This window comes from Ustilaginoidea virens, chromosome 1 (genome assembly GCF_000687475.1).
Source record: "Ustilaginoidea virens chromosome 1, complete sequence".
NCBI classification, from domain to species: domain Eukaryota; kingdom Fungi; phylum Ascomycota; class Sordariomycetes; order Hypocreales; family Clavicipitaceae; genus Ustilaginoidea; species Ustilaginoidea virens.
The window spans coordinates 5198028-5214198 of record NC_057316.1 but is presented as its reverse complement, the minus strand read 5'-3'; the positions used below and the strand labels follow the sequence as shown (position 1 = coordinate 5214198).

Below are 16171 nucleotides of genomic sequence, written 5' to 3'. Positions count from 1 at the left end.
CCAACTCAACCCTCCACCCTCCACCCTCATCCCTCATCCCTCATCCCTCATCCCTCATCCCTCATAACACAAGAAGGAAACGAAAACAGGTAGCTCCTGCCACGTGGCCGCCACGACAATGGCTTCCGCCGACGAGCCGCCCTCGCTCCGCGCCCTTTTCCAAGAAGCCGAAAGCCGACGGCGAGCTCTCGAGTCTGCCGCCAACGCGACAAGCCCAAGCTACGCCGCCGAAGTGCACGCCGTGCTCTCTCTATACGCCTCCGTCTTGGACCGAACAGGCTCCCTCGCCTTGTTCTCCCCCAACGAGGGAGTCGAGGACATTGCCACGTCGTCGCTCCCGTACCTGGCCACCAACTACACGGTGGCCGAGCTGGTGCAGCGGACGCCGTTTGCGGGGCCGGCCCAGCGCAAGCTCGTCCTGCGCGCCGCGCGAGCCGCGTACGAGCGGTTCCTCGCCCTGGTCGACGGGTACGGCCTGGTGGCGGGCCCGTACGCCAAGCTGCTCGAGCGCTACCGCGACGACGAGGAGGGGTTTGCCGTGGCGCCGGCCGCGGGGGACGCGGCGGCCCGGCGGGCGGCCAAGGTGGCGAGCTTCCGGGCGGAAAGGGACCTGCGGGGGAGGCTGGCCGCGCTGAAGGAGGACGCGGGCCGCGCGGACGGGGACGGGGACGAGGAGCCCGTCCGTCAGGCTTACCTGGCCGACGTGGCGTACCACACGCACAAGGCGTTTGAGGGGCTGGACTCGCTGAACAGGGAGGCCGAGATGCTGGCCCTGGCGCCGGCCGAGGAGCCGCGGCATCCGGCGGCGGCGGCGGACCCCGATGCCTCGCTGAGGCTGGACGAGCCCTTCCTCGGTGGCGGGGGGTCCGGCGTCGTCGGCAGGGGCGGCGGGCCGCTCCTCTCGCGGCAGGGCCGGCCGCTGCAGCCGTTTACGCTGGTGGGCTCGCGGGCCGACCTGGCGAGGGGCGTCTTCCGCCCGGGGCACAACCTGCCGACCATGTCTATCGACGAGTACCTGGCCGAGGAGAGGAGGCGCGGCAACATGCTCGAGGGGGGCACCGACCCGCCCGCCAGGGAGGTCGACGAGGATGACGCGGACGCCGTCGACAGGGAGACGTACAAGGCGCGCGAGTGGGACGACTTCAAGGACGACAACCGCCGGGGCGCGGGTAACACGCTCAACATGGGATGACTGACGCTTTGGCCTCGTCGCTCCCCACGGCCAAAGAGGTCGGCGCCGCCGACTCCTCGAGGATGGGACCAACGGAGACGGCCGCTTACTGTTGCAAGATGCATCACCTGAACAGGCCGGACCAACTAAATCAAAAAAGTCAATCAATCAAAGCGTACTACTACCTACGGTTGTCGGTTGTCGGGCGACGGTTCACCCGGGGTCTGATGGCATGGCATATCTGCCCTCTTTGCTGATTAAAGATGCATTTGAACATGGCCTCCGCCCCCCCCCCCCCCCCCAACCCCAACCCCAACCAATGCGCGCTTTCCATGATGAATGTTCCCCCCCCCGACGCAAAATCCACGGCTACCTCCGGTACTCGTACAAAGCTCGGAAAACCAAGCCGAGCCCTCCCTGTCTCTGCAAGGAGACAGCAAATCCCACACGTTATAAAACGCCAGCCTGATGCTCAGAATTCGTGCAACGCCTCCCCCCCCCCCGGTCTTCTCTCTCGCTGCAAAACCGACCGGCAACATGTTGCGGCCCCCTTTGTTCACATGGAACTCCCCTTGGTCGCGAAGCTGTTCTTGCCAGCCTCTCTTCCTTGCTCGCTGCTCGGCGAGTGCACCGTTTCCTTGGCTTTCCCCTTCACATCTCGCTTACCGTATAGCCCGATTCTCGGCTCCTTCGTGCTTCGTCGGCTCGCAGGTCTTTTGCCGTGCGCTTTCCGAGGGGTTACGTTGCCTTTCCTCAGGCGGTCGTGTTCGCTACCGCCCCCGAACCCTGATCCTGACCTCGGCTCTTCACCTGACGAGTTCCGCCGCGAATGCGGCGCGGTAGAGCTATTCTTCAAGTCGCGCATTTCCTTGATCACGTCGGCAAAACTTTCTTCCAGTGTCTTCATGCGAGCCAGGACCAACCTTCCCATCCTATCATGGTCGGCAGCTTCACCGCCCGAAGAGCGCATGCGATTGTCCTTCATCAAGGCCATGGCCATTTGCGTCTGGAAGCTGCCGGCCATGGCAATGTTGTTGTCGTCCAGTCCGAGGTGGCCAGACATGATGCTCAGGTCCACAGAGGGCAGCCTCCTGACTTCCCTGAGCCTGTCGCGGGGATCGAGGCTCATCATGGCGGTTTGCGTCACGCCACCGCTGTCATTGATCCCGCGCGGTGTCAGGATCGGTCGAGGCTTCGACGTGGACAGGTAAGGCGGTCTTCGTGGGGAGTGGCGTCGTAGCCCCTGAGACGGTGAGGCCGTGCCAGTGTTCCTGCCACTTGTGTTTGGTCTGCGAGGCAGAGGCAGCGCTTTTCTTTTCGGAGGCGAAGCGGCAAATGAAGCGTCTGCCTGGTGATGCTCTGGATTGTAAAGTATGGTGTTGGTGGAGTGGGTACGATTGTGTGCCGCTCGTCTTGGTTGACCTCCTCGACCCGGGGTCGGCACGCCATCGCCTTTGGAGCACGATCCGTGGGTGGGTGCCATTCCGGCCGGCCGCCCTCCCATGGATGTGGTGAAGTAGTCCTCTTCGCCTTCCACCCCGTGCTTCTCAAACTGCTGGCTCCTGCCAGCGTTGGTTGCCTCGTCTTCATCCTCGTCGTTTGTGACCAGCTCATCGTCTCCATCCGCGTCAGTATGGTCCTTGTAATCGGGCGCAACGCGTTCCACGCCCCGCCATGGCCGTCGTTTGGCGTTCCTGTTGTTGAACGACATGCCCCGGTTGGACGCCAACTCCGCGGGATCGCTCGCCGTAGACCGGACATCGGACACCTGCCTACGGTGTGATGGCCTGTCCCAGCCTACGCTCATTCGTCTTTGCCACTCGGGAATGGCTCGGCTGTCTAGGGTTGGCCAGTTGGTGGACGGCATCCCTTCCTCGTGCTGCTCCATCCAGTTCCGGATCGCCGTCTGCGTTTTACGTCTCTCATTCCTTCTCTGGGTGCGTAGCGTGGTCGCATCGGGCACACGACGGAATACTTCCTCCAACGCTCGGTCCTTGTGGAACCCAGCCATGGACTCTTCACGGACGCGAACGTTGGGACTAAACATGGCTGTCCGTTGTGCCGTGTCTCCGAATGAGATGGTCCGGCGCCGGGACCGACCGTGATTTTCTACTAAATCCGTGGGCTCGAACATGGAAGGAGCAAGCCAGAATCGCTCGTACAAGTAAATGATGAATAGGACTGGAAAATGAGTGACCTTGATGATGGTTCGGTTGAGCCAAACAAAATGCTTCATGGGCAGGCAATAGCGCAAAGGCATCAGAAGCCACGCAAAAATATTGCTGGGGGCAATATACGAGAACAAAGCGTCATTCTTGACCATGGAAATGGTGTTGATTGCAAAGACAAACCTAAAGGTCTGGTCAGACTCGGGGCGAAGTTGAATGTTTGGGAGGGAGTTGGGCTATCTCACTGGTGTTCTTCTGTGGCATTGGAGGCAATGGCCATGAACGAATTCGTCAGGACAGTGATGAGGATTGTACTTGGCACACGTCAGTTTGCCTGGGGGCCTCGTGTGATTTTGCAATTCTGGAACACACTTACACGACCAAGAAGTGACAAATGATGAGAAAGATCATCATCAGCATCCTCGCCAACCAATTGTAAGTTGGCCACCTAGGAGACATTGGTGAGTGGCAATTCTCCCTTCCAATGGCTTGAAATCCGGTGCGACTCACACATCCCATGCTGCTGGAGTAAAGCCCATGAGGATTTGGAAAATTTTGTAAGCGACCTCGCCACCATGACTAGCGTTTTGAGACAGGGTGAAGAAGACGAAGAATCCGCTGCACATGATGAGAACCAAGACAAAGACAGCGGCTAGGTCTACAGCCATGAGACGGAAGGCAATCAGTAGCTGGGAAAAGTACTGGTAATGGTCCAGAACGCTAAAGATTCGAGGCAGGAGCAGAATTGCGTTGGCCGCAAGCACATCATACGCCATGGCGTTCCAGTGGTGAGGGTCTACCAGAAAGACGCCGTACGCCCGCATGCAGTAATACGCGATCAAAAGCACCAGGATTCCTAGGCCGAAAATGTTCCAGAAGCTCATGATGTAGAGGGCGAATCCTTGCTCGTTAAAGCCCACAAGTTCATCCAGCATAAAGCCTGCACTCCAGAACCAGAATACCAACTCCAATCCGGTGATTTGGACGGACCTTTGCGAGAGCACGGCCAGGAAGAGGCCAATCAACACGGCCAGAGATATGGTGGAGAGAAAAGACCGGTAACGGGGAACTCGCAGCCGAGAAAGCTTGAACATGGAAGCCTGTCTGGGGTCGTATAGCATAACAGTTCTTCGTCCTGGGGGAATCTGGTATTGACCAAGTTTGGGTGGCAGCGAGCCGAGCAGGGGAGTCCTCGTGTCTGGCTTTGCGGAATCCGCATCTGTGCTTGCCAAAGGGCTTGGCGGAGATTCGCGGTGCAGGGTGTCGGCGGATGAGTAGAAGGTGATTGCGCCTTTCCAGATGGCTTCCAGCTGTTGCACAACGACCGGGTGGGCTAGGAAGTGCTTTGCCGAAGCCCGGATGGCGACTTCTAGCGTCGAGGTCCTCGAGGCGGTCATGGCTTGCATGGCCTTGATTGACGCTTTGTCACGAGACATTGGCAGCAATGCTCCGGACACTCCCTGGAGCGGGTAGAAGTCGTATGCTAACGCGTCGATGAGTTCCCTTGTGGAATATTCCTTGAGAAGCTTGAGGGCCAGCAGCTCGCAAACTTTGGCTCTCGTGTTACTGATACCGGCATTTGCGGCGTACCTTTGGCCTTCCTTGCTGAATTGCAAGCAGTTTGCCATGAGAGCGTACAGGGTGGCTCTCGAAAAATGCTGGGCCCGGATTTGCTGCTGCATAGGCTTCACCAGGAACTGGGAGACCTGGGGAGACCGAAGCTGATCCCACGACAAGGACGTCTCGGTACGCGCACTCACGATGATGCGGATAGAATGCGTGATGCTATAGATTGGTAGACTATCTACGGGCCAGCATGGTCAGTTGGGGTTGACTTGTGCAAACAAGGGCGTACGCGGGTGCGAGGCAGAAGGACTATAGCTTCATGTTGTCGTGGATGGAGAGAACGGTCTCGACAAAAAGAAAAAACAACGGGAAATGGTACCAAGGTGTGTCGCGGAAAAGAGAGGCAGAATCGGTAGCCCCTGGCGGCGGACATTCGCATGGGCATCCTCGTCTCCGCCATCGTCGTCTTGGTCTTGGTCGTCTTCTGGCTGGTCGCTTCCAGGACCGGCTTCCTCGTCGAACCGAACGAGGTACTCCTCATTTGTTTCATCGTCCTCATCGTCTGCTTCGGTGAAGTCTGCCGTGGCATGCGTTCTTGAGGTGACCTGACGTTGCGCGGGCGGTGCAGTCGAGGGAGAAACGGGGAGGTGGTGAATGTCGACGCGACGAGAGCCGGGCTTGGGGCGGCGAAGGAGCGAGGAGAACATTGTAGTGCCGTAGCTTGCCTCGCCTTTGAATTTCATGGCGTCCGCCCTGGCGCCAGTCAAAACGGCAGAAGAGTGGAAAGAAAAGAAACCATCGCAGCGATCCCGACAAAGGAACAGGTCAGTGAAGGGAACGGGGCGGAACAAGACGAAAATAGAAACGTGGGATGGAAATGAAATCCACATGCACCAAGACAAGACTCGTTGGGATGATGATCAAAGCCGAGACAAGACAAGACGAAGACGGTAGGTAGTAGTTTGCGCTGATTGCCCAGAGGAGGAAGGGAGGGGGGGGGGGTAAGATGGCCTGGGGCACGGCTGGTGGTGGGCTGCCAGGCAGCGGGCAGCGGGCAGCGGGCAGCGGGCAGTGGGCAGTGGGCAGTGGGCAGCCTGGTACATGTAGGCAAGCAGCTTGAGCCATGTGGACACCGCCAGGTGCTAGTTGGTAGTATGTACATAGGAAGTACATGCAGTCTGGTACCAGTCGTAGGAAAGGGGGAGGGACTGCAGAGGGAGGACTCCAGGAGAAAACTCGCCGACGACAAGATATGGAAGCATCAAATGGATTCGTTCGGCGTTGGCGACGACGTGTGCGCCAGGCAAGTCGCGTCATCATAGGGACAAGAGCCTTGCAGGGAAATGGAGTGATGGTCCGGCGCAACTTTATTCCCGCATCGAAGGGGCCAGCTACGGAGTACTCCGTACGGCGTCGAGAAACCAGCCGGCGGCATTCGCTCAATGAAAGCCACACGGCAATGACTCATCCGTGGCGGAAAAGAGACGACGACGACGACGACGACGACGACGACGACGACGACGACAACGACAACGACGACGACAACGACGACGAACGCAAACGGCACACGGACGGAGCCCGTGCCTTGGACAGGAGATAGATGCCCTCCTGCTGGCATGACGAAACTTGGAAAAAGCCTGGTACCAAAACCTGGTTGGCCTTTTGCTACAAATATCGTAACCCCACCCAGCAGGTGTTAGGGCCCCTCTGAGACTCACTGCAACCTTCGGTACCCTTGGCCGTTGAACGAAATGAAATATGAAAAATGCAGCCGTTTCGGCCATGACGGAACTGTGCTACCCGACTAAAGTTTGTTTGCATGGCTTAATCGATGGGTGACCGTAAACAGATAAGCGATACCAAACAGGTAGCCATGCACATCCCATCAGGTTGCACGCATGACAGCCCTCTTCCATTTCAGGACACTTTGAGGTTGTCCTCGAGTCTCGACCCTCTGGTGACATCAGTCTTTTGTCGATGATTGGGTGACGGTGGGGCGGTGGGGCGGGTTTAGGCATCAGTTACTATATTGATCGAGATGATTTTTCTTTGGCTCGAGGAAAATCGCCAACTCTGCTTTGACTTTCCCTAGAAATTGAATTTCTTCTGCATCTTATATCTCGCAAGTCATCATGTGTGGCATGCGCTCGATTGCCCAGCACGAAGTACTTGCCTACCTAGGTAGGTACCTACCTTAGGTACCTACCTTACCTAACCTAACCTAACCTTACCTACGGAGTACTCCAAGGTCGATACCTGGTGGTATCCAAGTGTCGAGAGTACTACAGAGTCCGGAACGGTGCAAGCCTCCTCCCGTGGCGCGACCTTGGCTGATGATAGCTCCAGCCACGTCACGCCACCGGACCAAGGCTTTGTAAGGCGTCTTGCGCAACCACGTTTCTTCTCGTCAGTCCCAGTCGTCCCTTTCGTCGTTTCTCAAGGCCTCAACTTGGTAGGATTAGTATGCTTACTCCGTATGCGTGATGGGCTCCTTTTTATGGTGCCCCCAGCCAAACGCTGTATGGTCAATGATCGTCCTCACTCGGAGCCGACCCCGCCGATTGGCGATCTATGGCTGATGTATTCGATAGAGCTCTTAACCATCCGGCGGGATGGGAAGAGAAGAGCGGGGGGGGGGGGGGTTTGTTTGGTTGTGAAAGGAGCTGCCATATGATTCGTAAGCACGAAAAGGAGGCACCTCTTGATGCAAGATCCCGCCGAGCCACCTGAACGGGTCCAATCCTTTCCCTCGTCTTTTTTTGTTCCTTGCACCTGCATGAAACGGGGTGCAAATGCACCAGACTCTTTTTTGCCCAGCCCGCCTGCATAAAGGAACCACTGAATCGGTTGGTTGATGGCCGCAGCCATGTTTGGTCTGTAGTATGTGCAGACGCAGATCCCTCGATCCCTCCTATCCAGAGCTCGGAAGCGTCCAGTCCCAGGGCAAGGAATAACAATAACAGGGCCTACCTTGCTTCTTCCACCGACCGGGATTCCATACCAACCAGCACCACGAGTGTACATGGCGGCAACATTAACTAATGTATACCTGTTATTAGAAGCCCTTGACTTATCGCCTCAGACTTGCACCCCCCTCGGCTCAAACCGCCAATTCCATGTCCAGCCTGAGCAGTAGAGGTCCCTGTCTTGACTCGACCAGAACCCCATACCACCACGTCCGACCAACGTTGTTTAATCCTTGTTCTCCCCAAGTCAAGCCCTTTTACGGAGTACTTTTTTCGAATATCGCCTCCTGTCCAGATACGGATTTACCACACAAAGCAACAAAGTCGCAGACTACCCTACCCGCCTGGGAATATATGCAAAATCACTCATCGGCCATAAAATCCAAGCGGTCTTGCGGTTCAGGCGACTAATTGGCTGTCTCGCAGCCATTTCGAACCCCCTCGATGAAAATAACAAGACGCCATTGTCGTCTCCTCAAGGACTCGTTGCCCGTGGCCCTCAACTTCTTTCGTGCTCGCCACCGACTCCTTGACACCAATTGACCAATTGACCCTAACTGGTGAGGAAGGTGGGCTCCATTGCCGTTGTCAGGCGTTACCTTTAGGACTTGCCACCAAGGCGCTGGGTTCGGCTTTTTTCGCCAATATGCCGCATTCCAGTCCCAAGGAGCTGATATGCTCATCAACCGAGTCACCGACAGAGCTCGGCAGTTTAGCAGAGACCAAGCGAAAAACGTCAATGCACGCAATTGAGGTCGAACGAGGCTCGGCAACGTTCGGATCGCAAACCAACAAACACAAACGAGAGAAAGCTAAAGGGACAAGCAGCCTCAACGGAGCCACGCAATCTCAAGACTTTACAAACATGGTGACGGGAGAAACCAAAGAATCCGACATCTTGGAGGGAAATAGCGAAACAGGGCCTGTGACGCCAAGGATGGCTCATGATTCCATGGTCACAGTAAGACTATCGGAGCCGCCTTCTCTTGCTCTCAGCAACACATGTGCCATGTCCAACACGAGGCTAGCCCTGACTGCATCGCCGGTCCCGGAAGAAGATCCAGTGGGGGTGGTCGAAGAAGTCGGTCATGATAAAATGGTCCGCGGAGAGATTCAAGACATGGCGCCGGAACCGTTACCCATTGCTACCACTCGCAGCCTCGGAGATGAACTAGGAAAATACAGCACCGATGATGATGAATCCGACTTCTCCGATGACAATGAGGAGGTAAACTGGGAACAGCTCGAGAAGACAGAGGACGAGCAATCAAAGGACGAAGAATCTGATAACGTATGGCCCCATGCGATGCTAGTGCTTATAAAAGACAAGGCAACATATTCTGACAGTGAAACAGTCAACCGCCCTTCTCCTGGCACGCCTGGAACAGGAAAACGCAAAGCTGGCGACGAACCCCAAGAGCGTCAAGGTGCGTAACGTGGAGAAGCGGTCATCCCACAAGCCAAGACCACCTTCAATGGCACAATTGCAAAAGATGGTCAACGGGCCTGCACCTGCGGCTCTGCGATATTCCATGCTCCCCCCGCCACCCATGACCGACCTCGAATTCTATGCCGCTCTCGTCAAAGACTACCAGCAAACGGCAGCTCGCTTGCCGACTCTCTTGTCCAACAAGATCCGCAAAGGAATCCCACCGCCATTGAGAGGAGTAGTATGGCAAAGCATGTCTGGTGCCCGCGACTCTGCTCTCGAGGAGCAGTATGACCGTTTCTGTGGCGAATCAAGCCCGTACGAACTCATCATAGGTAAAGATCTTGGTCGCAGTTTCCCCGGGGTCGACATGTTCCGAGATCCAGATGGTGATGGACAGCGTATGCTCGGAAGAGTGCTCAAGTCCTTCAGCCTCTATGACACCAAGATCGGCTACTGTCAAGGGCTCGGGTTCCTCGTGGGACCTCTGTTGATGCACATGCCTGATAAGCAAGCATTTTGTGTTCTTGTTCGGTAGGTCCTCAGCTGCACACAGCCCGGTTTATTGAAACTTGGCCTGGTATACTAACACTCACCTCCCCCGCTTTCCCGACATCCTCAGACTCATGGAGAAGTACGACCTACGAGCCTGTTTTCTGCCAGATTTGTCGGGATTACATGTTCGCATCTATCAGTTCCGGGAGCTCTTACGACTCAATCTACCCGCTCTTTCGAGCCATCTCGAAGATATTCAAGTCGAAACCGCCTATGTCTCGCAATGGTTTCTGAGCTTCTTTGCTGTGACGTGCCCATTACCGATGCTATTCCGGATATACGACGTTATATTTGCGGAGGGAGCTTCGGAAACAGTCATGCGGGTCGCACTGTCCCTCATGAGGAAGAATGAAGCACGCCTTCTTGCCTGTACAGAGTTGGAAGACGCCATGCAGCTTCTCCTCTCTCGCGGACTATGGGACTGTTATCATTACAACGCCGATGAGTTTGTTCAAGACTTTGCCAGCCTGAGCAGCTCTGTGACGAGGGAGAAGCTCTCGCAGCTGGAGCAAGCATATAGAGAGTCGCTCATTGCCACAGCCAATGCAGCTCGGGCCTCTGATATCACCACTGCCGCTAGCCGCTTTCTTGGGCGGATTTGGGCCTCAACAAGCAAGAACAGCACCCTTTCCCCAGGTACGGCTGCAGCACCTACTCGACCACTGAGCATGCTTCGTCGCAGCACGTCAAAGCAGAGCATCGCCTCCACCCTGAACTCAATGGAAGCAAGCTCGGAGAGCGTGAATAGCTTTGGCTCGACCATTGCATCTACCCTCTCTCGAGACTCTGCGAGCCCCGAAGACGAATCATATAGCCGAGAAGCGACACCTGTCGGTCGAAAAACGCTGGCCGCCGTCAAGACTGCCGAGGAAAGATATCTACATAGCCAGATTGAGGATCTCCTCACAGCTCTGAGCGAGCTGCAAAGGAACCACGCTCTTTTAACGAGCCAGTTGCAGTCGGAGCGAGAAGAACGCGAAGAAGATCGAAAAGCTGTTCGATTGCTGCTGGACGGCTTGCGCAAGAGAGCAAATAACCAGGGTCAAGCAGAAGACAGAATGGCGGCTCAAGCCCCGCAACGGGTACCGGTTGCTGCTGCCGCCGGATATAACGATGATGATCCGACATCAACGACTGGGGAGCCAGAACCGGTGACAGATGCAGAGACCGAGAAGACCGACGACGCTCCGTCAACAGAAGATTTGTCAGAGTTACTAGATGGGGTCGAGAGGCGTTTTGCTGTTGAGAAGAGGAAACATCGATCATCCTTGATCCAGTCCAAGGCGCAGGTGCGTGATGAGTTGCTCAAAACCAAAGACCAGCTTGCCACTGCCGTTTCCCACTCTCAGGAGCTAAGCCGTCGGATCCACGACATGGATCAAGACTTGTCCTCTCTGAGAGAACAACTACGGGAAAGACATGTATATGTACGAAGCCTCCATCAAGATAATCAGCGACTCGAAAAGCAACTGCATGTGACAAGGGCTAGGGTCTCGAGCAGTTCGGTATGGGAAGCTCACAACCAAGATGCTGATGTGGACTGGGCGGGGAAAGGGAAGAATGGTGGTTTGCGGGAACTCAAACTTGGGCGACGCAATTCAACGCCAACTCACGGTCCTGTCTGCAGTACGAGAGTCTCATCCCTGCCACACATACAGGATTCTCCTCTTGGCAAGACATTGGAGGGGCCGACATGCCCCCTTGACCACGAGGCATTACTGCTCGAACTGGTACAGGCCAAGACGGCGGAAGCCACGGCCAAGCAAGAAGCAGAAGAGGCCAAGCAAAAGCTCGAGGCACTTCGAAGGGCGCACGCGCCCCTCTTGTCAGAGAACCATGGATCTTGCGGAGCGTCGAATTCTCTCGGAGCCATGGGAGTGTTGGGTCGGCTCACTGGTCATGCGACGACAGCGTCTACCGATGGCAATCTGAAGCCTTTTGCATCTGCAGCGGCAGGCGCGTCACCGAACACGGGAGGATTTTGGGGATGGAGGAGGTGAAAGTTAACCCTGGGAGCTGGGAACATGACTTAATTTTCGGTGCATGGAAACAATTGCGCATGGATTGAGTGTTTGTTTTGAACTTGACCGTTTAGAGCCCCTTTTAGAGGTTGCCGCATTGGTCTGGGAGAAGCGAGGTTTCTCAAGAAGGAGCATTTAGCATGCCCCTTTATACCATTTGACAGTAGCATTGAAAAAAAAAAAAAAGGAAAGAAGAATTTTTCTGATTTTTCTTTTCTCTTTCGTCTGGTACTTGGTGCCGAGGTGGCTGTATCTGCAGGCAGCCAGAGCGTCCCGGGATCCAATGTGCGTGTGGGCAAGTGGTGTAGGCGAAAGATGCGCAAGTGCGAGCTTGAGCAACGGATCCTATAGCCGTGGACGAATGGATGGACGAATGGATGGAGGATGATGGATGGACGGATGGATGGATGGACGGATGGATGGATGGTACTGTGATGAAGAGGGCACGTTTGCGGTCATGGGGGCAAGCAGGCAGAATGGGCTTTCGGTTCCGGATTGACGAGATGGAATGACGTTGTCGAAGGGAAAAGACTGGAGCTGGCTGGTTAAACCAAGATGCCAGAGACGGATTGCTGGGAACGGACTTTGTACCAAAGGTCCGTATCGAAGACGGGACGTCATACGTGTGTCAGTCCAGGTGGGGCCCGTCGAGGAAAAATCGACGTCACGGACATGGCGCCCATTTAGTGACGGAAGTGAAGGCCTCTCTGACGGAGCAGTGCTGCGAAGTAGTTGCTCGAGTTCTGGGCACGTTGCCCGTTGCACGTAGCACGTTTCACGTTGATGCACTCATTGCATTTGCAGCCCCCAATGTGTGCAATGCACAACGTCTGGCGCAATGTGCGTGCGATGCAGCGTCGAGTCGGCGTTGCTGGTACGGACGGCGGCGCGCATGTCTGCCACGTTTTAATCGGTACCTAGGTACCTACCTGTTAGACTGTTAGAGGTAGGTACGGAGTACAGTGCCTGGTACGGAGTACGACCGGCAGTGGGCACTGTGTGGCCTGGCTCTGCCTGCCTGGTGGTGGGTGGCGGACTGGCATGTACCTGCACCCGCGTCTACCAGCAGCAAGCAAGCACTGATGGGATGGGCCTTGCTTGCACCACTGGAGCATGACGCGGCCCAGTCCGCACAGAGCCACACGCCTCGAGGCTCAGGCCTCCTTACAACACCTTCAATGTTGGTTAGGAGGTAGGTGCCTTACCTAAGCCTGGTACCTGAGGTATCTGCCTTTACGCAGTGCGTTCATGGTACATACCTAACTTACCTACCTCCTACGTTAACCTAAGGCACCTACCTGGGTTGTAGGTAGGCAGGTACCTATGTAGCACGTCGCGGAGTAGAGGCAACGGGCTCGGGCAGCTTGTTCGTCACACCAGACGGCCCCTGCTGAACCTCCTCCCACTTGTCGCCCCTCCCTCCTCAGCAGCTCCCCCAGTTGGATGATTCCATCCACATCCACATCCACATCCACCAGACTTCCACATCCACATCCACCAGACACGTCCAACACAGCAAGGACCAGCCGGACGGACTTGTAGTTCCCTGTTTTCTAGCTTCCTCTCCTCTCCTGCTGCACCCTGCGGCACAAATCACACTCTCTCCGTGCTTCCTCCCCAATCACCTCCTCTTTTGATTCTCTATCCTCGAGGCCAGTCAAAGACTTCTTTTTGTCGAGAGCAAACTTGATCATTCCCCCCCTTCCAAAGCAAAGGTACGACGAGACTCTTGCATTCTACTCTACGCCGCTCATCGTCTCTGCCTTGTTTTCTAAACCCCAAACCCCCCCCCCCCTCCGTCACCCCCGGCCCTTTCCCCTTTGCCCTCTCCCCTGATAAATCGATCCACACTGACCATCCCGAACCCTAATGCTTATCAGCTACCTACCTACCCGTGTGCCTAGCCTGTTTCCTGCTGACGAACCTCTTGGAGCTGTCTTCTGCTTTGTTGATTTTTTTTTTCTATTTTTCTTTTTTAACTTTTCGGTCCACCTCCCCCCCCCTAGAAATCCAAAAAAAAGTACCTACGTCAACAACCTCGCCACCCGACCACTTGTCCGTCCAACCTCTGGGGAAAAAGGACATACACAAGGCTACAGAATTATCGCGAAAATATTCAGACACCACAACCTCTGCCATACTCATACTCCTTACCATGGCTGATACCACGCCCAACGGTGGCTCTCTCTTGGAGACGACCAAGAACAGTGAGGTCCGTCATGTCTCCCCAATGTCCTCTTCCCCGTCCCCGTCCGGCATATCTAACCTTGCGATGCAGTTTTTTGACATGTGACCATCTCCTGTCGGCCTGTTATCGTCGCACAAGACGTCGAGATTCCCTAACAACGTCCTGGACAGATGCCGCTGCTGCTTATGATTCCCTCGCCAATGGTAAGCTTCACTGCGATTTTGGTTGCCCCCCGAGAAGCATCAACATGACGGTCCCCCGATTAGGGCTCTGCTCCGATATCCCATCGCTAACACATTTGCTTCACCTTCAAGGACCGGTTGCTCAGCATGTTCGAGACGAGCAGGCCAAGACTCAGACTGAGTTTTCAAACCTCGCCGCTGCTCGCAAAACACCGTCAAATCCCGCTGCTACCGGGCAGCCGTTGACTCACTATCACTCTTTCTTCTCGGAACTCTTGTCATGGAAGAACCCTCGTGAGTTTTCATCCATTCTTGACCAATCGTCGCGTGCTCTCTTGCTTGAACTGATATATTAACCTTCTTGTCCCTTCAAGGCGTCTCCGCCATCGCATACGCTTCGATTGTCTCATTCACCTTCGCCGTTAGATACCTCGATTTGATTCGCTGGGCTTTCAAGCTATCCTCCGTGGTCCTTGCCGTCACTGTGGCCGCCGAGTTTGCCGGCAAGGCCGTCCTGGGCCACGGCTTGGCCACGCAAATGCGTCCCCGACGATACTACACTATTTCGGAAGCCACCCTCAAGAACATGATTGGTGACGTTCACGAACTCATCAACTTCTTCGTCATTGAAGCCCAACGAATCTTGTTCGTCGAGAACGTTGGCGCTTCAGCCCTTGTACGTTTCCTTGCATTGGCAATCCCAATCGCGCTTGGCAACAACCAAGTACTGATCAACATGCGCACAGGCCTGCATTGCCGCCTTTATCTCGTATCACCTTGTTAAGCTGGTGCCGTTCTGGGGACTTTCCATCATCGCCACCACTGTTGCCTTCTTCGTTCCTCTGATCTATAAATCCAACAAGGAATTGATTGACCACCACATCAAGAATGCCTCAGACGCCATCAACGCCCAGACTACCCAAGTTCGAATTGTCGCGCAGAAACAGGCAGATCAGCTCACGGCCATGGGTAAACAGTATGCGGGTGACTACACCGGTAAAGTCCAGGAGATGCTTCGCGGCCGAAGTTCCCCTGCCCCCGGCCCGAAGCCCAAGCAACCTACTCCCGCGGCTCCGGTCAAGGAACCCGAGTTTCCCGCTCCCCCCACCGAGGAGCCAAAAGCGAAGCAGGTTGCTGAGCCCGAAGGTGTAGTCCCTGCGGAGCCCGTCGTTCCCGAGGCCGCACCTATGATTGCTTCCTAGAAGGCTCATCACGACAAATTCCACGTGCACGCGAGATAGAGGGGTACGGCAGCATACCCGGGCAATGGCAACGACACCTTTCCGACTGCTATTTCTTTACTTCTTCTCTTTCTTTTCACTGTGGGCGGCGCATGTTCGTTTGCTCCCCCAACGGGATGCACAGAATGGAATACACGATGCGCTGGGGGCTTTGCTTCGTATCGCTCAATCTTTTTTGTTTCTTTTTTTTTTTTTTTTTTTCGTTTTCCGAAGCCTCTCAAGAACAAAATGACAAAAAACGGTGTTTGTGAGGGAGAATGCGGCTTGGCGATGCTGAGAGGATTGTTTTGTGAGCAACCTAGGAGAAGATGGCTTGACATGGGCAAGAGGACCGTCAGGGGCAGCTGCGGTCGTAGTCGGTCGTAGTCTCATCCGACTATACCGTCACGTCAGTTAATGGATGCTGTAATGTTTCGTCAGGTTTTGATGGATCATTGACGCATTGGTGCTGGAGTCTAAATACCGGGCATGAGTGTAGAAAAAAAGAAACTATGTGTGAAATATATCTAAATCATGATTATCATGTGTCTCGAGGGTTTCCCGAAAACACCCTGCCAAGCTTTGGAGACTGTACCAAGGAAAGAGTAGCTTGATAAATGTGCATCAAGGTTTCAACCAAAGGGTCCCGCCTACAAGATGGACACAGATGGACACAGCCAAAACTGCTACCTCGAGAGAATTGGG

The 16171-nt window shown here is 55.3% G+C and overlaps 4 protein-coding genes across 4 annotated transcripts; 3 read left to right on the top strand and 1 right to left on the bottom strand.

The window, feature by feature from the left end:
• Window positions 1-118: 118 nt before the first annotated feature.
• Window positions 119-1192, top strand: UV8b_01187 (uncharacterized protein; the record flags this gene model as incomplete). The annotated part of the gene is made up of 1 exon (XM_043138685.1): window positions 119-1192. One exon carries the CDS (start codon window positions 119-121, stop codon window positions 1190-1192), a length of 1074 nt encoding a protein of 357 aa, XP_042994619.1.
• A 535-nt stretch (window positions 1193-1727) lies between these two features.
• On the bottom strand, window positions 1728-5648 carry UV8b_01186 (uncharacterized protein; the record flags this gene model as incomplete). The annotated part of the gene is made up of 5 exons (XM_043138684.1): window positions 1728-3522; window positions 3585-3653; window positions 3716-3787; window positions 3850-5143; window positions 5285-5648. The coding sequence occupies 5 exons, from the start codon at window positions 5646-5648 to the stop codon at window positions 1728-1730; spliced, it is 3594 nt and encodes a 1197-aa protein (XP_042994618.1).
• A 2869-nt stretch (window positions 5649-8517) lies between these two features.
• UV8b_01185 (uncharacterized protein) lies at window positions 8518-11855 on the top strand (the record flags this gene model as incomplete). Its single annotated transcript, XM_043138683.1, has 3 exons — window positions 8518-9162; window positions 9227-9834; window positions 9923-11855. The coding sequence occupies 3 exons, from the start codon at window positions 8518-8520 to the stop codon at window positions 11853-11855; spliced, it is 3186 nt and encodes a 1061-aa protein (XP_042994617.1).
• A 2176-nt stretch (window positions 11856-14031) lies between these two features.
• On the top strand, window positions 14032-15448 carry UV8b_01184 (uncharacterized protein; the record flags this gene model as incomplete). Its single annotated transcript, XM_043138682.1, has 5 exons — window positions 14032-14083; window positions 14235-14267; window positions 14379-14540; window positions 14621-14922; window positions 14993-15448. 5 exons carry the CDS (start codon window positions 14032-14034, stop codon window positions 15446-15448), a joined length of 1005 nt encoding a protein of 334 aa, XP_042994616.1.
• Window positions 15449-16171: the final 723 nt, after the last annotated feature.